The 24,277-nt window shown below is 33.6% G+C and overlaps 1 protein-coding gene across 1 annotated transcript; it reads left to right on the top strand.

Annotated features, from left to right (window-relative positions):
- The first annotated feature begins 22,417 nt into the window (after positions 1-22,417).
- LOC131858794 (uncharacterized) lies at positions 22,418-23,487 on the top strand. Its single transcript, XM_059212246.1, has 2 exons — positions 22,418-22,604; positions 23,297-23,487. Exons 1-2 carry the CDS (start codon positions 22,418-22,420, stop codon positions 23,485-23,487), a joined length of 378 nt encoding a protein of 125 aa, XP_059068229.1.
- The last annotated feature ends 790 nt before the right edge of the window (positions 23,488-24,277 follow it).

Below are 24,277 nucleotides of genomic sequence, written 5' to 3'. Positions count from 1 at the left end.
ACACTTCAAATACACCAATGAAGCATTACATTAGAGTTAGAAATCATAAACAAGTTAGTGGATTTATATCTCCTAAAATCACCTCATTGTCCTCTATCTCTAAAGATCTTCAAGATTCAAGGTGGCTCTCACTTGGAAGAGCACTTGATCTCTTAGATGACAACCTAGAGAACAAGATTTTAGTGACGTGCTAAGATCAAAATGGATGCACCTAAGATCTTAGCTAAGATGAGATGATGGATGAAGATAGGATGCAAGATGCAAGACTAGATGATTAAGATGTTAAATGTATTCTAAATTGAAGATTAGATGATGCTAGATGAGTTAATTAAACTAGATGATATGGTAAAATGAAGCCAAAATGCTAATGCTAATGCTAAATGGCTTTGATGCTTGCAAATGGCTTGAATGCTTGAAGATGACAAGATGAACTCCTTAACCTCCAAAATGACTATAATTTAGATGCACAAGATTGAGATATGAATTGAAGGAGAATTGGGTTCTATTTATAGAATAATTGGAGAATTGGATGGCCAAGATTGAATTAGCTTAAGGAGGGTCAAGATTGAAAGTTATAAATCCATGTGAGATTTTCAACTCAATCCCATGTTGACAAGTATCACCATGAGAATGCTTGAGAGGAGAGGGAGGAGGCATTAAATACTTTAGAAGACTTAATGGTTAAACTCATGTGGGCAAATTCATGGAATAAAGCTTTTATCTAATGAATAAAGATATTGTCCAATGTAAAAAATCTTGTGCAAAGATGAATGTGTTGAAAATAGGAAGCTTTGTAAGATCATTAAAAGATCTTTGGAGACTTTGGAGGCTATCTTGTTGAAAGTTAGATAACCTTCAAGAATTTTGTGAGAGTCCTACAAATTTGGGGAACTCAACAAAGTTTTCTTGTTGAAAAGATAAAACTTTAAATGCATTAAGAACGGTTTCTTCCGATATTAGAAGTGACTTCCCCAAAATTTAGGGATGTGACCATGATAGAAGAATTAGACTAATTAAGTGGGTTTTGAGAGGTTCTAGAAGAATGCTTAGGAAGTTAATGGAAAATGTAGGAGAATGCAAGTGGGAGAAATACAAATTTTTAATTAAAATAAAAAAGATTTATTTCAAGTAAAATGAATGCAACTTGCATTTGGATAGATATTTAAATAAATATTAATTTTTTTAAATGTGAATGTGAATTTTGGATTTTATGTAAATAAATCTTAACTTATTTAAATGAGAAAAAGTGGGATAAAGCATTAAATGCTTGAAGACTTTGAGGGAAACCATTAAAGGCTTAAGAAGACTTTAAGGGAAACCCCTAAAGGTTTGAGAAGACTCTAGAAGGAAGCCATTAAAGGTTTCAAGTGGGTGAGGATAAATAGGATTTCAAATAAATTATTTATTTATTTAAAATTATGGTGCAACTTGTATTTGTAGGAAAATGCAAGTGGGTGGAGGATAAAAGGATTTTTTAGATAAAATAAAAGATTTATTTTAGCCAAAAGGAGATACAACTTGCATGTGTTGTAAAATGCAAGTTGGGTGAGGGAAATAGGGATTTTTAATTAAATGTAAATTTAATTAAATGGGAAAGGGGATTTTAATTAAATGTTGAATTTAATTAAAATGGAAAGGGGATTTTAATTAATTATTGAATTTGATTAAAATGGCTAGAAGGGGGTATTTAATTAAATGTTGAACTTAATTAAAATGGCTTAAAGGGGATATTTAATTAAATGTTGAATTTAATTAAAATGGCTAGAAGGGGATATTTAATTTAATGTTGAATTTAATTAAAATGGCTTAGATAGGAGAAAGGGGGAATTAATTAAATCTTTAATTTGATTAATGGCTAATTAAAAGAAAAGGGACATTGATTAAACCTTAGTTTAGTAAATATGTGGATTAGGGTAATTAAACAAATATAAATTCATTTAATTAGTTGTGCAAGTTTTAGGTGTCTACATTTTGCCCCTCTTTGAAGTAACGTGTGACCACATGTTGATTCAAAGAAAAATGCTTGATTTGTGGTTAATTTTTTTTCGATATGATGTTGCTTGTCCAAAATATCAATATGATGCCCTAGATATTAATAATTATGTCGATATGAAACTGATATGATGATGCCCCCTCGAGAGATCAGTTGTGCCTTAAGGGCATGAAGGATCTCTTAAAAGAAGAAGAATGTTATATTAAAGATAGAATAGTGAATAGATTAATGACATGCATGGGTTTGATTGGATTGGATTGATAGAATTGATAAGATTGAGATCAAGTCTGGTTTCAGAAATGACACCTCTTATATAAGACAAAGATGATCAAAACGTCTAGTTTCAGGAATGATATATCCTATATAAGACAAGATCAAGACTGCTAGTTTTAAGAAAGATATATCCTATATAAGATATGATAAATGAAAATTGGATAAATGATGAAGATATGAAGCTGAAGAAAGATTTCATGATGATGCGATAGCTATGCATGTGATGGATATAATGATGATGTGATAGATATGCATGTGATGGATATAATGATGAAATATGATGATGCAACTAACTGCAATGATATGTCACTAAATGCAATGATTAAAATGATATGTTACTAAATGCAATATAATAAACACATTAATATGATAATGTAGCTAATGCTTGATATGATATACAATGATAATGTAGCTAATGCAAGATTAAAATGCATTCTCGTTCCTTAATGTTGCCATCTATTTGGATCAAATTGCCACTGCTTCCTTTATTTTCATCATCGAGCCTTGATATGTTGAAAGTTGATACAAGAATCATGGTATAATTAAACCATAATGACCTAAGTATAACTTACATGGATTTTGATATTCCAAGATAGAACAAGCGTTGAGGCGTAATTGAACCAAGATGGTCTGAGTGTTGCTTGCTTAAACAAACAAGATCAAACAAGAGTTAACTTTAGGCCAATGCAAATTTGAAATTTCCTCAGCGATATGCCACCTGATTGCTTCGTAGGACAAATTTGCATGGTGAAAGGCTCCTCTCACATATAGAAGACAAAGCAAACATCACATTCCTTCCTTGCTTCTCTAGTCGTGAGACATCCTGGAGGTGCTCAGGAGATATGATAAGCAAAAAGATCAAAACCACAAGTAAACATGCATGCTATTTGAAATATATTTTTGTCACATAAAACATCTTGCAAGTATGATCTTTGTTTAATTGTAATCAGTTCAAAGAGACTTGATGTTGTCCCTCTCATTTTTTCACTCTTACAATGATATGTTCCTCGTTGATTCCCATGATCCTTATTTTTTTCTTAATGCGTGTTTGATCTAATGCTAGAACTCAAAGGTGAGATGCCCCTAGAAAGGTCAGGATTTTTCCCCCACTTTATATACTACTTGATATAGATATGTACAACTGATCACCAAGCCATGGTAGGATATGATGCAGATAAATGTTTAGATAAGCAAGGACATTGACAATGCTACTTATGTATGGGATAGGTGTTGCGTGATAAAGTGTTCTTTGATGGCTATTGGTCTAGATCAGATGGTGCCAAGATATGTACAAGCACTTATAGATGGAGGAGCTTATTAGCACAAGTAGTGCCTATTGCCAGGTTTTCACCACTTGTTTTTATTGCACTTTTTGATTTGATTTTCGATTTTTTTCTTTTTTTCTTGCTTTTTTTTTTTTTTGTCACAACGTGCTTGTTTGCTAGGTTTTCACCATAATGATGATTTTGATACTTTTTTTTTTGCTTTTTTGCTTGATCTGTGCATTAGACGACTCAAGTGTAGAATTTGTTCAGATGGATGTTGTTGGTTGGTTCGTTGAGCACATCCCCTTTTGAAGTTGACAACTGATATGCTCCTAATACATAGGTTGATATGATGACAAATGGTCCCAACCAGTTGGGCTCAAATTTTCTCTTCTTTTCTCAACCTTGCTGATTTCTAGGATTTTCCTTTAGGATAAGATCACCAATTTTGAAATCGCTTGGGAGGACTTTGTGATTATAGGTTCTGCACATTCGTTGCCGACATTCCTTGAGATGGTCATAGGCACATTATCATTTTTCATCAAGAAGCTCTAGTTCCTGCAACAGGTTCACTAGATATTCCTCATCTGGTATGAGGCCTTTCAAAGATACTCAAAGAGATGGGATTTCTACCTCAAAAGGCAGAATTGCCTTTGAACCATACACCAATGAATATGGTATAGCCCCTATAGGTGTGTGGATGCTCATTTTGTAGACCCAAAGTGTTGGATTGAGTTGTATATGTCAGTCCTTGCTAGCATCATCCACTGTTTTCTTGAGGATTTTCAGGATTGTTTTGTTTGATGATTTCGCTTGGCCATTTCCTTGTGGATAGTATGGTGTGGAAAAGTGATGTTGAATTTTGAATCGTTCGCATAGCTCTTGCACATATTGATTTTTTAAAGGAGGTCTATTATCTATGATGATGGAACTTGGAATGTGATTTCTGCAAATGAGATAGTTGAGGATGAATGATGAGATTTTCTTTCCAGTCATGGTGGACATTGGGACTGCTTTGATCCACTTGGTGAAGTACTCTGTGGCAGTGATATTGAACTTATGCTCATTTGAAGAGGAAGGATGAATATTTCCTACTAGATCAAGTCCCCATTGACAAAAAGGCCAAGATGTGGTGAATGGTTGTAGCTCTTTTGATGGTGGATGTATGAGGTTACCATGAATTTGGCATTTAGGACATTTCCTAGCAAATTGATAGGACTCTCTTTAAATTGTCGGCCAGTAATATTTCATTCTTAAAAGTTTCTTGGTGAGAGTAGGACCACTTGAATGTGTACCAAAAATACCTTCATGAAGCTCCTATAAGGTGGAGTTATATTCATTACAATCAAGGCATCGAAGAAGAGTCAAATTCATGAAGCTCCTATAAGGCAGTTGTTTGGGATTTCAGTGAGGTCTATGATATTTTTGAGGTCTTCGATGGTATTCTCTTCAATATTACCTTGTTTATATTGTCGTTACTCATTCTCACTAGCTTAATAGATATGTTGTGGTCTGCATTCAAACGATTGAGATCTTGAGCTTTATCCCTCATAAGAAATGGGTGTGTGTGCATGCATTGTATCCACCTAAATATCTTCAGTAACATCAAAACAACTATCCCACTGAATTTATTGGAAACGGTTGTAGAATCACTGTCCTAGGTTACCTTGATGAATCTGTTAGGTATATTGTATGGTGAGAAAAGGTCATTGATATTTGACACAAGTTTAATAACTTGTTCTGATCCAGGATCAATTCTTGTTTGTACTCTTTGAATTTTTTCATACACCGTTTTCTTTTTGTGAGTAGAAATTTATTTAGGTTGTGAATCAACCTTGGTTTGATTAGGTTCTTGTACATGATGTACTTTTTAATAAGAAGATTCCTCCTTTTGAATAGCAAGTTCTTCTTGTCGTCTCTCATTTTCTTCATATTTTTGGTCCTTCCTTGTCTTTTCTTCTTCTTGGTTCAGTGCTTCTTGCCATGAGTCTTCGTTATATTTTTTATTTTCTTTCCATTGAGGTTTCTGATGATGAGTTTTTTTTGGTATAGGAAGAACATGTTGGCCATACCGAAGTCCAGTTTTGTCTTTTGCAAATTGTTAAGGAGGTTTTATGGGTTCTATGATGCCTTCTTGGCACTTGCCAATAGGTCCTTTTCCTTTGTATCCCATTCGTTGCATGATCCAGAACCCATTTCCATACTTTTTTGTTGGTTGCCTAGTGCCTTGATGTTGAAGGTTGTCCATAAGACTTTGGTGAAGCTGACAACTTAGATAGACATAAGGGTTGAAAAGAGTACTCTCCCATGCCTTGGTAATTTATTTTCATCTTTTTCTTGAATTTCATGGATAGGGACTTGAGTTCTTCTTGATGGTTGGATGATGAGGAAGCTTGGGCCTCCCTATTGTGTGCACTGTGGAACCAGGCTATCTTGAGTTGCACCCATAGCATTGCAATACTGAAGAGGGTTGGTATCTGCAGATATTGAAATTTTTTGTCTGTTGTAGGAGAACTTGAGACATTGATGGTACGTGGAAGGCACCGCTTACATTTTATGGATCCATGGATGACCCAATAGTATATTGTATGTCAAGTCTATGTCCAAGACTTGGCACATTGTGTTTCTTTGTACAAGACCTACCTGAATGGGTAGTATCATAGTTTCTTTGGATGATCTTTCTTCATCATCATAGGCTTTGATAATGATTTTATTTCTGGGATCAATAGCTTGCTCAGAGAATCCCAATGAATAGATAATCTTTAGAGTACATATATTGAGACAATCTTTAGGTAATTTTCAGGAAGAGTGTCAAGTCTCCCATCTTTAGGTGCCTCAAAAAGGTTTTCACCTTCAGATACGTCCTTTATTTTTACTTTTTTGTTTTTGCGATCTAATACTGCCATTAAATGGTTTTCACCATTAGATCCATTTTGTATTTCATTTTTGTGACTGAGAGACTTGGCACTCCCCTGATTGCAAATATCATTATGCGGTTCACTAGTGGAGCATGTTTATGAGTTGACTGAGCATGAGTATTGGACAATTGATTCATCATTTGGGAATATTGGTATATCATGATGTTCGGGTTCTTCCTAGTCTATGAGGTCAAGATATATGAGTAGTAAAGAATCATTTGGTGGGTTAAGATCAGCTATTGTAAGTGTCATTATGGAGTCATCGTCATTGTTTTTTGGGATATCAGTGAGGTCTATGATATTTTTGAAGTCTTCGATGGTATTCTCTTCAATATTGCCTTGTTCATATTGTCGTTGCTCATTCTCACTAGCCTCATAGATATCTTGTGGTCTGAATTCAAACGGTTGAGATCTTGAGCCTTGTCCCTTGTAAGAAATGGGTGTGTATGCATGGATTGTATCCACCTAAATACCTTCAATAACATCAAAAAAATTATCCCACTCAATTTATTGGAAGCGGTTTTAGAATCACTGTCCTAGGTTACCTCGCTGAATCTAATAGGTATATTGTATGGTGAGAAAAGATCACTGATAATTGACACAAGTTTAGTAACTTGTTCTAATCTAGGATTAGTTCTTGTTTTTACTCTTTGAATTTGTTCATACATCATTTTGTTTCTATGAGTAGAAATTTCTTTAGGTTGTGACTCAACCTTAGTTTGATCAGGTTCTTGTACATGTTGTACTTTTTAATAAGAAGCTTCCTCCTTTTGAATAGAAAGTTCTTCTTGTCATCTCTCATTTTATTCATGTTTTTGGTCCTTCCTTGTCTTTTCTACTTCTTAGTTCAGTGCTTCTTGCCACTAGTCTTCGTTATGTTTTTTCTTTTCTTTTCATTGAGGTTTCTGATGATGAGCTTTTTTTGGTATAGGTGGAACATGTTGGCCATACCAAAGTCCAGTTTTGTCTTTTGCAAATTGTTAAGGAGGTTTTATGGGTTCTATTATGCCTTCTTAGCACTTGCCAATAGGTCCTTTTCCTTTGTATCCCATTTATTGCATGATCCAGAACCCATTTCCATACTTTTTTGTTGGTTGCTTGGTGCCTTGATGTGGAAGGTTGTCCATAAGACTTTCGTGAAGCTAGCAACTTAGATAGACATAAGGGTTCAAAAGAGTACTCCCCCATGCCTTGGTAATTTATTTTCAACTTTTTCTTGAAGTTAATGGATAGGCACTTGAGTTCTTCTTGATGGTTGGATGATGAGGAAGCTTGGGCCTCCCTATTGTGTGCATTGTGGAAATAGGTTATCTTGAGTTGCCCCCATAGCATTGCAGTATTGAAAAGGGTTGGTATCTATAGATATTGAAATTTTATGTCCATTGTAGGGGATCTTGAGACATTGATGGTACGTGGAAGGCATCACTTTCATTTTGTGGATCCATGGATGACCCAATAGTATATTGTATGTCAAGTCTATGTCCAAGACTTGGCACATTGTGTCTCTTTGCTACCTGAATGGGTAGTATCACAGTTCCTTTGGATGATATTTCTTCATCATTGTAGGTTTTGATAGTTATTTTCTTTTTGGGATCAATAGCTTGCTTAGAGAAACCCAATGCATAGATAAGCATTAGAGTACATATATTGAGACTAGCTCCTCCATCTATTAATACTCTTTTTACCCAATGTTTATAGACTAAGACCTCGATTTATTGTGGGGTTTTATGTGGATGATTCAAAGAGACACCATCATGTTGAGAAAAAGATTTTTTATGTGGCACCATCATATGGGCTACCATGGCTTGGAATCGATCAATATACAGATCATTTGGAATGTTTGTTTTGACAAGAGATTGCTCTAGATGATATCCTTGTGTTTTGGTGAAAGTTTGAGCAGCTCAAGTATGGAAATCTGAGCGGGTGTTCTCTGTAGTTGGTCAAGCAAGTTATATTGAGTCTTGGGGAGAGTTGTTGATGTTGATGTGTTCCCCTTCAAGACATATTTTTGCACTCTTATTGTCACATTTATTGATGCGTGTTCTTTTTTGTCTTTGATTTTTATGACATTCACTTGATTGTCATATGCCGATATGTGACTGATGGTGTTTTCATATATTTGATTGATACGAGCTCCTTTGGTGTTGTTTGACGTTGATGCTCCTCCCTTATCATAATTGGGAAGAGGATTTTTGAAAGCCTCATGATCATAATTGGTTTTATGTCCATCGATTGTTAGGTCTCCCTTGTCTATCATATCTTAAACTAGGTTTTTTAACCTCATGCAATCATTTGTTCTATGCCCCTTATTTCAATAATAATCACAATAATGTGAGTCATTCCACCATGCTGGTTTGACTTGGGGTTCAAAGTGGCTTGTGCTTGGCAATGTAATGATCTTATTTGCCAATGGTTCTTGAAATGTTGATTCCAAGGTTTGTCCTAATGGTGTATATGTTCATAGATATAGGAAATTATTAGTGTTGCTTCTTTGGTTTGTATTGTTCCCTTGGTTGTTGTTGTTGTTGCCTTGGTGATTTTTTTTGTTTGACATTGAAGCTCCTTAGTTAGTATTTCATTGATAAGTGTTAGTGCCTTGATTATCACTTCTTTGATTTGTATTAGATGGTGGGTTACTTGATAAAGTCAACACTGGTTTTTTAGACTTTACATTGTTGGCATCGATTACACCATTATTAATAACATTTTTGTTTCTTGTCCAAAATCGGGACTTGTCTAAGTTGTTGTTATTGTTTGACGAACTAACACCTTCCTTAAAGAACTTCAAGGTTCCTTTCTTGATGGAATCTTCTTCTACTTGGATACCATTCTCTAATAATTTTGCAAAAGATGGTATACATTGTAGTTTGAGATGATAACTCATTTCACTATTTAGATTGTCTATGAAGATTTTCATCTTTTCCTTTCCACACACATCTCATGGATATCTTACGACCATGTGCCTCCATCGTTGTAGAAACACCATGAATGTTTCATTATTATTTTATTTCATATTGTACACATCAAGCATGGTGATTGCATGTTGGATATTATAGGAGTATTGTGTTAAGAATTTATTCACCAACTCATCAAATGATCTAATGGGAGGTGTGAGTTTTGACAACCACTCCATTTTTTTCTCTCCCAAACTTCTTTGGAATTATCTCATTAACTATGTTTTGTTGTGAGCAAACTCCAAGCTCATAGTACAAAATTTCTGAACTTGATCATGAGGATCACTCTCACCATCGTATTTGTCATACTTTGATATATTTGAATTTGAGGGGAAAGATACCATGTTTAATCTCCTATCAAAAGGATAAGGATGAATGTCCTCCAATGAGTATCATACTGTGGTTCCTTGTTGCATGTTCTGTATTTGTCTTTGAAGTGTTTGGAGTTGTTGTGTAAGAATGGCTAGGGATCCATTTGTCCTTCTATGGGGAGCTTCCCCTCATTCAATAAGATTGTCTCAATTGTGGGTATGGTCTTGTTCATGGGTGTGACTTTGATTTCATATGTTTTCGTTGTCATGTGCTTCTTATTCTCTTGGTTGTTCTTGATTGTAAGCATAGTTTCTCGCCCTTGTTCGTGAAATTATCTTATTTGTATTCCTTAATTTTTCTATGTCAAAATCCTCAGGAATATTAACTCCATTACTAGTCAGTGTGAGTAGATATTTTTTCTTATTTTCTTCTATAAGTTTTTCTACAAGTTTTTGGAAAGCCACATTCTCTTGACATTCATGGAGAAGTTCTTCGATGATCTCTATTTCTCCCATATTTGCATATTCATCAAAAGGATTGGACAATCTACGACTCGTGCTTGATTCTGGTTGTGATTCCTTCTTTTTGTTTCTTTGAGATCGAGTCACAGTAGGCATTAATATATCTCTACAGTAATGAATTCTTCTTCTTCTTCTATTGGGGTTCTTGGCGGAGTTGGTGGCTCAGGTCGAGCTTCATTGTAAGTGATAAGAAACTTTAGAAACAAGGCAGGGTTAATCCTTCCTCCCTTATTAAGGCGTTGGTTGAATACTTCTTTCTAAATGTAAGCCCTACTTCTCAAATGTTCTTTGTCAAATTCATTGGTTTTTCCTTGGATATACAACTGCATATGATGCAAAAATGTGTGATCTGATGTAAAGAGATGGTGGTTGCTATAGAGAAATTTACTCCTCTTGATAAGTGACTTAGAACTAGGTTATCTATTCTTCAACTTAGTCTTTTGATGAAGACTTCTTCTTCTCAAAATGTGGGCAGTGGTCATACACAAATTATCAATGTTGATGTTGATGTTGATGTTAGATATGGATGCATTGCTTTGGAAACTCAAGTTTACTTTTCAAGTAGAAGTTTAGTTTGATTCGCTTCCACGACAAAGTATGTCAAATGATATGAGTCAAGTTTTGCAACGTAGAAACTTAATTTGACAAATTGAGAACCTAACTAGGTATTTTTTTTATAGGATTTGTTGGATGGTGGAACCTTTGAGCACTGTTTTGATACTCCTCAATTTTGTTGGATAAAATCTGATCTCAAGATAGTTGAAAATTTGATACCTTTTTCTAAGGGTGCTTAGTTGGATTTGGAAATTCTCTTCTCACTAAGGTTGCTCATTGCTCTTTGTTTTGAACTTGATTGTTTTATTGATTCATTTTAAATATATTTTAATATTTATGACAAGAAGACATAGCACACATGAAAACAGTGGTCATCCCTATGCTAAACATTGAGCGTATGTTTTGTGAGGATGTTTTCAAATCCCCAATGTTATCATTGGTTTGATTTACAATAAAAGACACATCAAATAGACTATTTATTCAAAAGGTCATTGACAATATCATACCCCACTAGTCTCGATACTTCATCAACTCAAACAGCCTTCTCACCCCTAGAGGGTGCCCATTTTTTTGCCTTTTGCCATAAATTAACCCAAAGTGAATTGCTTCAAAGTTGAGTAGTTATCTTGGAAGATATATGGTGAGTGATCTTGGGGGTGGATTCTTCCCCACCCTTGCACTATGATATTGCCAATGTATGGCAACTGGCGCGGTTCAAAGCTTCTAATGCTAAAGGTTGTAGTAAGGATTCTGTTTTGCAGGACAAATGATAAACTTGCTTAAGAAGCTTCCCAGCCTTTAGAAAAAAGGCTTGTCACATCACAAGGATACTAGCGAAAGGCTATCAAATAAACACTTCCATTGGAGAGGATTTTCATCAGCCTCCACATTTGATTATAGTGGGTTGGTAAACTTGGTGATAAAGTAATTCCCCACTTGGGTCGTACCCTTCACACTAGCCCTTTTGAGGCTTCGAGAAGGCAAGCCCTCTAAAGGTTTTAATGCTTTGGATGTAAATAAAGCAATGAAAAAGTGGATTTGGTTTTTTGATCACCCAATTAAGAGGAGAGCATATACCTACCACTTTAAGACAAAGTGAACAAAGTTCTTTTTAACTTTCCAAAGCAATGATTTGCTAGGTCCTATTTTGGAGATGATGCTCCAACAAGCATAGTGTTTTTTTTAGCCCTTCATAGAAAAATATGTTTCAAAACTTTGGAAAATAAAACTGGTCAACAAAATAAAATCGTGTATTGGTCAACACAATGAAAATCGTGTAACCAATTGTCAATGAGGTTCTTTTTATTTGTACCAAAGAAAATGATGTTATTTTTAGTTTGCACAAAAATGAAAGTGATATCCATATTAACTTTGCAAAAAATAAAGGTTTGTTTGTAGTTCTTTTTAACCTTTTGCAAAATAGAAAGTGAGGTCTTGTTTTAAACACCAAAGAAATGATGAGGTTCTTTTTAGTTTGCACCAAAATGAAAGTGAGATCCTTTTTAATTTTGGAAAAATAAAGGTTTGTTTGTAGTTCTTTTTAACCTTTTTAAAAATAGAAAATGAGGTCTTCTTTTAAACACCAAAGAAATGATGAGGTTCTTTTTAGTTTGCACCAAAACGAAAGTGAGATGATTTTTAACTTTGCAAAAAAAAAGGTTTGTTTGTAGTTCTTTTTACCCTTTTGCAAAACAGAAAGTGAGGTCTTGTTTTAAACACCAAATAAATGATGAGGTTCCTTTTAGGTCCTTGCAAAATAAAAGTCAGTTCTTTTTTTTAAATCCCTTTGTAAAAGAAAATTTTGAGAAAAGAAATCAAAATCTACTTCAACTCCTTGGAACCTGCAACAAAATCTTAGACCTGCAAAAACCTCTCGAAAAATTAGTTCATATGGTGGGCTTTACAAGCCTAAAATTTCCTTTTGTTACAAAAAATAACTCTCTTCCTCTTACAAAAGTTCTACTCTGGAGAAGGTATGCACTATTGTGATGATTCCATGTGCTGAGAGAAAGTAAGACAAATTAGATTAGAAAGGTCCACATATGCACTAGAATATCTGGGTGTGAACCTGTTGAAAATTTGTTAGAAATTTGTGGGTTGCCCCATGGTGGGTGCCAATTAATGTATGCCAAAAATGTGCTCTTCAACCTACAAGAAGAAAAAAAGTTCAAACAAACCAATGAGGCATTGCCTTAGAGTTAAAAATAATAAACAAGTTAGTGGATTTAAAACTCCTAAAATCGCCTCATTGTCCTCTATCTCTAAAGATCTTAAAGATTCAAGGTGGCCCTCACTTGGAAGAGAACTTGATCTCTTAGATGACAACCTAGAGAACGAGATTTTAATGATGTGCTAAGATCAAAATGGATGCAACTAAGATCTTAGCTAAGATAAGATGATGGATGAAGATAGGATGCAAGATGCAAGACTAGATGATTAAGATGTTAAATTTATTTGAAATTGAAGATTAGATGATACTAGATGAGTTAATTAAACTAGATGAGTATAAAATACTATGAGATGATATGCAATTAACTAGATGATATGCTAAAATGAAGCTAAAACGCTAATGCTAAATGGCTTGGATGCTTGAAGATGGTTTGAATGCTTGAAGATGTCAAGATGAGCTCCTTAACTTGAAAAAATGACTATAATTTAGATGCACAAGACTGAGATATGAATTGAAGGAGAAATGGGCTCTATTTATAGAAGAATTGGAAAATTGGATTGCCAAGATTGAATTGGCTTAAGGAGGGTTAAGATTGAAAGTTATCAATCCATGTGAGTTTTTCAACCCAATCCCATGTTGACAAGTGTCACCATGAGATTGCTTGAGAGGAGAGGGAGGAGGTATTAAATACTTTAGAAGACTTAATGGTTAATCCCATGTGGGAAAATTCATGGAATAAAACTTTTATCCAATGAATAAAGATATTTTCCAATCAACAAAATCTTGTGCAAAGCTCAATGTGTTGAAAATGTAAAGTTTTGTAAGAGAATTAAAAGATATTTGGAGACTTTGCAGGTTATCTTGTTGCAAATTAGATAACCTTCAAGACTTTTGTGAGAGTCCTACAAATTTGGGGAACTCAACAAAGTTTTCTTGTTGAAAAGATGAAACTTGAAATGCATTTAGAATAATTTCTTCCAAAATTAGAAGCAACTTCCCCAAAATTTAGGGATGTGACCATGATAGAACAATTAGACTAATTAAGTGGGTTTTGAGAGGTTCTAGAAGAATGCTTAGGAAGGTAATAGAAAATGTAGGAGAATGCAAGTTGGAGAAATATGATTTTTTAATTAAAATAAAAAGATTTATTTCAATTAAAATGAATGCAACTTGCATTTTGATACATATTTAAATAAACATTAATATGTTTAAATGTGAATGTGAATTTTGGATTTTATTTAAATAAATCTTAATTTATTTAAATGAGAAAATGGGGGATAAAGCATTAAATGCTTGAAGACTTTGAGGGAAACCATTAAAGGCTTAAGAAAACTTTAAAGGAAACCATTAAAGGTGACTCTAGAAGGAAGCCATTAAAGGCTTGAAGACTTTAAGGGAAGCCATTAAAGGTTTCAAGTGGGTGAGGATAAATAGGATTTTAAATAAATTATTTATTTATTTAAATTATGGTGTAACTTGTATTTGTAGGAAAATGCAAGTGGTTCGAGGAAAATAGGATTTTTTAGATAAAATAAAAGATTTATTTTAGTCAAAAAGAGATGCAACTTGCATATGTTGTAAAATGCAAGTGGGATGAGGGAAATAAGGATTTTTAATTAAATGTAAATTTAATTAAATGGGAAAGGGGATTTTAATTAAATGTTGAATTTAATTAAAATGGAAAGGGGATTTTAATTAAATGTTGAATTTGAGTAAAATGGCTAGAAGGGGATATTTAATTAAATGTTGAATTTAATTAAAATGGCTAAAAGGGGATATGTAATTAAATGTTGAATTTAACTAAATGGCTAGAAGGAGATATTTAATTAAATGTTGAATTTAATTAAAATGACTTAGATAGAAGAAAGGGGAATTAATTAAATCTTTAATTTGATTAATGGTTGATTAGAATAAAAGGGATATTGATTATATCTTAGTTTAGTCAATAGGCAGATTAGGGTAATTAAACAAATATAAATTCATTTAATTAGTTGTGCAAGTTTTAGGTGTCTACACCTATTAATAATAAATTATTAGTATATGGGGTAATTATTATATTATATTTATATTAATCTTAACTAAATTATATTTTATATTATATTAAATTATCATATATTACTATTAATCTTATTTAAAAAATCTTCTAGTTATTCCTTCTTACATGTGAAATCATTCTTACTTGCTAATTGTTTTCACATAGATGATGGCATTCTATTGATTGGTGAATTTAAATTGTATCTAAGTCTTCTACTTCAATTTATTGTCATAGTAAGGATTTTGATACTCAAAAGCTTGAGATATTACTAGATGAGACACAATTCCCTATTTTGATCTTGGATATTACTTGTTCATATGTGGCCTACCAATTGAATATGATCTTTGGGTCATCTCACAATAATGGTTCCCACTTTCACTAGCAATGGAAAAACATGGATGGGGGAAAAAATATGAGGGTTTTGGTTCGTACTATATTGGTTGTTCAAGCAAACTAATATTTGGGGTGCAAGTGAACCCCCCACTTTGATCGAACATGTGATATCAATGGGGTTCGCTCGAAGCCCCTTTTTATTAATATTTTATCGAGTCACTCAAACCCACCCCTTCGAGCGAACCCCTTTTTAACTATTTTATAACCATTATAAAATGAACCTAGAGGGGTTCATTTGAATCCCCTTCATTCAAAGGAGTGTTCATTTGAACCCCCTTTCTATGCTTCTCTCCCCCAAACTCTTCAACTTCCTACACAATTTTGGCCTTCAAACCTCTGGTTGAAGGCTCAAATGGAACAATCTTGATAACCCAAAATGTAGGATGGTATTCGCCAAAGAAATATTTCCAAGGACTATAATTTTATTACATTTTAAATTTATTATGATATTTTAATTTTTGATTTTTTACCAAATATAGGTTTTTCACCGAATATGAACTTCTCTGTTCAATGCATTAGAAAAAATAGTAAATTTACTCAAATTTTTTTTGAGAAATATCTATGCCCTACATATTGATGTCTTCTTTCTAACAAAAATAAAAATTGAATTTAGATATATATAGAACAAGTTATGTGTTCAAACATACACCTATGTCTAAAATATAATTACTCGGACTTGAAAACTAAATAAAATGAAAAATATTCAACATATCACTATCAAACCAACTCCATGCCCTGGATAATGATGTTACAAACCAAAACTCAAAATAATTGAGTTTTTTATTATTTAAAAAATTATGCATTCCAGGAAGCACATCACTCTTTAAAAAAAGTTGTTTGCTGTAAAAAAAAAATTTCGAGGGAGATGGAAAATTAAAAACAATTTTATTAAAATAAACTTGAAAAAAATATATTTAGAATGTGTAGACAAGATGTTACAAATCACTAATTTACATCATCTTCAAATTCTTAATGGTTTAAAAGCTATAGGTGTCGAAAAAGTGAAGATTATTTTCTAAATGTTCATATCAATGTCAAAGTTGGGAAAAAAGTGGGAACCATTATTGTGAGTTCAACCCTCTCTTAACATAATTATAGTACATTAATTTAGGTTTCCCATGACACATTGAATTACATGTTTCGTTAATATTCCTATCACCTATCTTGTCCTTATGCATACTATTGTATATTTGAATGCATCATTTAAAAAAAAAAAAAAATACAATTGACATGCAAAACAAACAATTGACACAGTATTGTATGGTTTTTATATTCAGATCAAAATTATCAACTTTCTTACCCACTAGGAAATCTTCATACTTCCCAAATGCACTACAAGCATCCATGACTGAGTACACAATTTTATTGCCTACATTGAGATCACTTCAAATGAGTTTGAGAGATTTTGTGAACAACATGGATAAAAAATGCATATTTTTGCTTCTATAACTCCTCAGCAAAATGGAGCAGTAGAAAGGAAAAACAAAACCATTTAGGAGATGTCAAGAACAATGTTAAAAGATGCACATTTGCCTGATATGTATTACAAACATGTAGTCCATACTACATCCTATATTCTTAATAGACAATAACCAAGAGTGAACAATGACAAGTCTCCAAAAGATATGACATCTAAGAATGGCTATTATCAACTACTTCAATTTTTTTGGTAGTAAATATTATATCAAAAGAGATTAAGAAGATTTGGTGAAGTTTGATTTCAGATCTGATGAATGAATCTTTCTTGGATGGTAAACCAAAATTAGGGAATATAGATGCTACAGAAAAAGAATGAGTAAGATAGTTGAAAGTGCAAATATCAAAGTGGATGAAGAATTACACCAAAACACATGTTAGCTAGAAGGCTATGAATCTAATGAACTTCCAAACATAAATGAAAAATATGCACTGGAAGAAAAGGAAGAAACACCTAAGTATAACCCTACAAATCTGACAAAATATGTTTAGAGGAAATACCCTGAAGATCAAATAATTGGAGATAAAAAATGAAGGAGTGTAGACCAGAAGAAGAATTGTGAAGGAAAATGAACAAGTGAACTTTTTTTTTGTTGTCAAAGATAGAACCAAGAAATATTAATGATGTCAACATGGATGAAATTTGGATACAAGCAATGAAAGAACTATATCATATTGAGAAAAATTAGAGTCAAGATTTGGTTCGAAGGCCTACAAATGAGAATGTGATGGGAGCAAAATGGGTGCTTAGAAACAAACTAAATGAAGATTGAGAAGTTGTAAGAAGAAAAGAAAGGTTGGTATATAAAATCTATTCTCAAATGGAAGGAATTGATTTTGAGCTAACTTTTTCTCCAATGAATAGAATGGAAGAAATAAGAATATTTCTTGCTTTCGTTATACATAAAAACTTCAAGGTATATCAAATGGATGAAAAATCTGCATTTTTAAATGGTGACCAAGAAGAAGAAGAAGTACATATTGAGTAGCTTGATTGATTTCAGCTTTTTGGAGACCCAAACATGGTATGCAACTCAAGAAGATATTATATATGGTTTCAAAAAATCTCTTAGGGCTTGGTATGAAAGACTACACAAGTACTTACACCAACAGAGATTTAAGAAAGGTACCATAGATAGAAATCTTTATATAAGAAATGAGGATGAAAGAATTCTAATCATTGTTGTGTATGTTGGTGAAATTATATCTGGTGGAAATGATGCAATGTGTAAGAAATTTGTTGAAGAAATGAAAAAGGAGCTTCAGATGTTTGTGCTAGGTGAGTTGCCATTTTTTTCTGGGACTTCAAATTTATTAGTTAAATGATGGTATCTTTATCTCTCAAGATAAATATTTTAAGGATATAGTTGAAGAAGTTTGGTATGGAATACTACAAACTGGTGAGTATTTTATTTAAATAGGTTGTCATTTGAGAAAATATGATGATTCACCTGACATTGATTAGACTCAATACAAATCTATGACCAGAGGCCTATTGTGTCTTTTTGCATCCAGGCCTGAAATTATGCATGTGGTATATTTAGTTGTAATATTTAATTCTAATCCAAAATAAACTCAGGTGAAGGTAGTCAAAAGAATCTTTAGATATTTTAAAAAGACTTAGGACTATGACTATGGTATCAAAAGGGCAAGTACTTATACTAATGCTGATTTGGCTAGTAGTATGGATGATAGAAGAAGTAATAGTATCTCAAAGGATCAGGTTGCAGGTATCTTTACAAAAGCTCTTCCAAATGAAACATTTAAGTATCTCAAACTCAATATAGTGGTTTTTGCCCCTCCTAACTAGATGCATAGATGGTGCATCTATCAAGGGGGAGAAATTCAAGATATATCATTTTCCTAGACTGATAAGGACTAACCCTCAAGGACATTAGGTAGTGGATTGATTCTAACAAAGGAAAACTAAGTGGAGGATTTTAAAAGACAAGGGGAGCATGTTTTGTTGTAGATTCTAATGAATACCCCTTACCCTTTGCCCTTGATGTCAAAGGGGGAGAGAAATTGAAGCACATACTAACTGTTGTCATCACTAACAAAGGGGGAGATTGTTATATATATGGAGCAATGTGTTATTGATGTGAACCCATATGAAGCAGTGTGTTGTGTATTGTCATTAATTTTTGTAGATATGGAGTAGTTTATTGTCATTAATATCAACCTATGATAATTACTATTCTTGTTTAGATATCCAAAAGGAGATATTATTGTGATAAACAAGGAGATTGTTGCAGTCATAATGTGTTGGCATCGATTTCAACATATGTTGGTATGCTTGAAATTTTAAGGATGGATGTCAAAATGTATTGAACAAATGAGTTGATCAAACTAAATTCATGGTTGGATGTCAAACGTTCTCTCATTGATAGAATGTTGCAATAAAAAACATATGTAGTGTCAATTTTGGTGTCTCTAGCTCAGACGACTATTTTACATTTCTCTATATTTGAAGATATGATTTTACTATTTGGAAGTAAGATAGAGGAGGATAAGTAATTTGCATGTTTCTCATTTCAGGTCACCAAATTTAATAAAATTATTTCTAGGACATGAAGAGTAAAGATATTTTTTTGCTTATTAGGATGATTTAGAGGAATGCTCTACACTTCTACGCAATTCAATATCTTTTTCTGCAATTTTGAGGACTTTATCATAGTGTCTACATTAATTCTCCTCAATTTTTAATCTAATTGTTATATCTCAAGACTATATTTTTTGGTTTCACTATGCTACTATGTTTAGTTTTAGTTTATCTTCATCAGACCTATTGATCATGATAATGTGAAAGAAGGTTACAAGAAAGTTTATGAATTTCATATGATACCTATATGTGCTTTGAACATAGGTTTTTGATCTCTTTGGTACTTCTTATTGACTACAATGAATGTATGAAATCTTAAATAGTTGCCTAGGTGACTTGGAATATTTGCATCTATGCTTTCAAGTTTACGCCAACATGGAGATGCATGCTAAGGTGTTTTGTCCCCTGTTTATCTTCTAGCTTTTACTACAATTTCTTCCCCTCCATTGTAGAAGTTATTGGGCTGACCTTTTTGGCTATTGCACATTTTATGTCTACGTGTTTCAACTTGGCCAACTAGGAGAAGGTTGTTTGAGCATGCACCATGGTTTTGTGCATTTTTATTTCTTTGGAAGATGTATTGTGATATCTTTTGTGCCTAGCTAAACATTGAATTGATCCACAACATGTTATTCTTCTTGGCTTATGTTTTTTGTGGCCAACTAGTGTGATGCTACATATTTTATCGATATGCTATTTTGAGGTTGATCTAATTAGTGTTTTGAAGGCTTGTGGAGGATATAAGTGAAAGGTCAAATCATGAAAATTTTGTACAATGGTTGTCAGGTTGTATGGAATTGTGTGAAGAAATGCAAAATGCTTACTAAAGGTAGTGAGCCTTAGGTAGCTACATTTGAATAGACCCATAAGTGTGTTGGAGGTAGTGAGCCAAAAGTAGCTTATGTGGTCATACTAAGTCATTTTGATGGAATTAAATCAATTATTCATGCTAATCTGAGATTGAGTCTTCCTTCTATCAATGTTGTAATTCCTACAGAGTAGTGAAATTACTTTGGTTGTAGCCATAAAACTATGATTCATGGGGTTGTAGCTTCCCTGTGTTGTAGATCTAAAACAAAGTTGCGAGCTCTATATTTATATTAATTTGAGGCTTTATTTCAATAGTAGAACCAAGCATCTTTCTTGCCATAGTTTTTCCCTTGTTGGGTTCTCCACATAAATCTGGTATCTCTTGTGCAATTGTGTTATTGTGTTTCATTGTTGCTAATCTATTTTTAAATAAAGGTTTTAAGTTTATACTAAAGGGTTTAATTTTGATTGAATACTAATTCAACCAACCTCCCCTCAGTATTCTGATATATTTAACACTTACAAATTTCTTATTGATGATACTTTCCAAGGACATGACCTCAACAAATATCTTCTATGTATGAAACCATAGGAAGATGAAGTACCATCTTCTATCTTCTTAATCATTGGAGATACCTATAATTACAGTGTGCAAACCTCTCATGCCATAGTCTACATAAATAATTTTCATGGGCAACTTGTGATGAATAATAAGATGGCTCAAAAATATTAAACTTGAAATATATAGACCCATGACTAGCACTACATGAAGAAATAATCATTTTTGGATGTTATAATTCTCAAATAAGTACATCATTTGGAGAAAACTCAAATTTCTTCTCATCTCAAAATAAAATTGGCTCAAATATTAGGAATAAATAGACATCCTCAATATAACCAATTATGAAGAGTTACCCACTTTATTATGATAACTAGTATTATTAGAAATAATCTCAAGAAGATCATGTGATGTGGAGCTTCTAAGTCAACTATCCAACTACGTATGGATGATGGAAAACTTGTTTGGAGACTCTTTAGTAAGCAAAATACTAAATGGAGTCAAATTATGCAAGGGAAATATTTGGATAATAATTGTCCCCATCGGATTTTCTCTATTGTGGATGCTCCTAAGGGGTCCGTCATATGGAACTTTATGATGGCCTCTCGAGAGGTTGTCAGGAAGTATATTTCTTAGGAGGTAAATAATGGGGAAAATGCTGAGCTTTGGTCAGAATATTGGAATGGGCAAGTGCCTTTAGGTATTAAGGAGAAATTTAAGGAAATCAAAGATATTACTAATCGTGAGTGGGGGTCGAAGGTGGCTGATTTCATAAATGTTGTTGAGATATTCTCTAGGAAAGGCATATGGAAAGATCTGGCTACTCTTCCTCTAAGTAGATCTCAATGCAAGCTTCTGAGTAGTATTTTGCAACAAAGGACAGTTTATGTGTCAGATAAGGCCGATAAGCTGTTTTGGGTGCCTTCTAAAGATGGGTGTTATTCCATTAAAGAGGGATATAGGGCTCTTCAATGTATGGAGGAGAGTTGTATAAAGAGTAGGGTGTATTCATTATGCTGGAACAACATTGTGTTGCCAAAAGATGGATGTTTTGCATGGTTGGCGGTTAGGAAAAGGATTTTGACAAGTGATAAACTTGTTAAGTTAGGTATTGCGCAACCATTTAAATGCTCTTTATGTGGTATGTATGATGAGATAGGAGATCACTTACTTTTAAGATGTGATTTTTCTCAACAATGTTGGTCTTTTGTGTGTGAAAAACTTGATTTTCCAATGCCATTCCCAGATAAGTTATGGAATTTGTTTGAATCATGGCCTACAATAATTTCAAATTCTATGTTTGCTGGCCTTTGGAAATGTATCCCTGTGGCGGTTGTGTGGGATATTTTGTGGGAAAGGAATAAGACGATCTTCAGGAAGGAATTTTCCCCAATTCAAGGGGTGCTTTCTAGGTTAGAAAAACCCATTTCTGAAATGGTAAATTCAAGCTTATCTAACATGAGAAGTAATCATTATTTTTCCCCTTGGGATGGGAAGGTGGTAAAAAGGTCAAAATTTATTAGTATTCTGAGTGGTCTTCTCCCTAATTGGAAGTCTTTACATTATGTTGATAGGACTAAGATGAAATGGCTTCCCCCGAAGAAGGGATTTGTGAAGCTTAACTTTGATGGAGCTTATAGAGGGAATCCGGGGAAGTCTAGGGTTGGGGTGTGCATTCGAGATTGGTTAGGTAATGTGAAAGCTTACAAGTTTGTGCCAATACCACCAGGGACAAATAATATTGTAGAAGCATTAGCTTTATTTGAGGGTTTGATTCTTGTAAAATAGGGTGAATTTGAGAAGATTCATATTGAAGGGGATTCACTGACTATAATTAATTTGTGCATAACTAGAAATTCTTCTTCATGGCAAATTTCTTATATTTTAGCTCAGATTTGGTTAATTATTGACTCTTTCACAAAATATTGTGTGTCTCATATATTAAGGGAGGGCAATAAAATTGCAGACTAGTTAGCTAAGTGGGGTTGTGACGAGAATTTTTTGGAGGTTAAAAATGTTGATCAAAATCATAAATTACCTCTACATTTGGAAGTTTTAGTGGATGAAGAGAAGAATATCTTGGATAAGGTAGTGGTGTAGATTTGTTAAATTGGTTCTTAGAATCTTCCTTCTATAGTTTGTTGGGGTGTAGGGTTTCGTAGTGTCAATTATATTCAATTAGGACTAGGGTTGGTTGTTTCATTAATGTGGCCACACTGGCTCATCGATTTGAAGCTTGTTATCATACTTTGATGTGATGGTGTGATGAGTAAAGTACGAGTCTGACATAGTCTTGATTAAACTGATTATCATGTTCGTGCTTAAATGTGTAAATGTTGATTTCTCGATGCTAGCACAATGTGGGGTTAAATGTATAATGAGGTTGCATGCCGAATTGTGTGAGGGTTTATGCTATTCTAGACATTCTGGAATTGGACAATCGTCCATCTGGGATGTAAGGAATTTGGTCTGGGGGTTTGGATGTGGAGATAGATGTTGAGGGTGGGAGGTCATTTGGGAATGTGTCGCCTTCTGGTGAGGAAAATTTGATTACAAGTCAGAGCAAGGATGGGATAAGGCAGAATTTGCAGCAGACGGGTTGGGAGGAGGTTGAAAATGTGTCCCATAATGATACACCTCTGGGAAATTAGAGGTCTATGTGCACTTGGGGGCCAATGTCCATGGAGGAGTAGGGTCGAAAGGGTACACAATTTTCTAGTATAAAATTTTGATACTCAGAATTGCATGACGTTTTGAGTAGTCAGGATGGGATACAAGCTTTCTTGGTCATGTATGGTTTTCCCCAGGTTTGTCGGTAAAGGAGGTGATAACATTAGGTGATGCAGGCTCGGCGAGATATTAAAAGAACCCAATGTTGGTTCTGTCACTTCTTCAAGTATTTTGGTCTTTTGTGTGCTCTATCAGTCTTGATCAAATGCATATTTGGTGGGCCTGTAGGTATAAAAGGTGTACTTCATTTTGTGCCGCTAGATGCTGTTAGCCTTATTTGCTATATTGTTAGTTAAGTGGTTTTTTGAGAGAGTTTGGCATTATTTTGTAGTGGGTGGATTTAGGCATTATGAGGTATCGGGTATATTGGTTTTATGCTGCTTAGGGGAATTGGGTTTTGGCATTATGATGTATGGGTATAATGGGTATGGATATTGTTAAATGGTGGGTGTTATGAGCCATGTTGGCATACCCACATTTAACTTTGTTTTCTCGTTGGAACTTCTGATAATTGTATTATGGCAAGGATTTGAGGTTTTCTTGCTGATTCATTCCCCATTGAGTCTTTGAATCAGTTTAAAATATATAATAATATATTAGTGGCATGCCACTTTTGCTTAAAAAAAAAAATACAGACCATGCAATTGAATCTCATATCTTTCATATGAATATAGATAATTCTTGAAAAGAACAGTTCATTTTTTAACTACA

Source organism: Cryptomeria japonica, chromosome 10, assembly GCF_030272615.1.
Source record: "Cryptomeria japonica chromosome 10, Sugi_1.0, whole genome shotgun sequence".
Classification (NCBI taxonomy): domain Eukaryota; kingdom Viridiplantae; phylum Streptophyta; class Pinopsida; order Cupressales; family Cupressaceae; genus Cryptomeria; species Cryptomeria japonica.
The sequence above is the reverse complement of the archived record's forward strand: the minus strand, read 5'-3'. Positions and strand labels throughout refer to the sequence as shown.

Excerpts from the sequence above, each read along its gene's own strand:
- LOC131858794 (XM_059212246.1), top strand. The coding sequence starts at position 22,418 with ATGAAATGGCTTCCCCCGAAGAAGGGATTTGTGAAGCTTAACTTTGAT. Across the intron at positions 22,605-23,296 it reads AGCATTAGCTTTATTTGAGG|GAATTTGGTCTGGGGGTTTG; the intron begins GTTTGATTCTTG and ends CTGGGATGTAAG.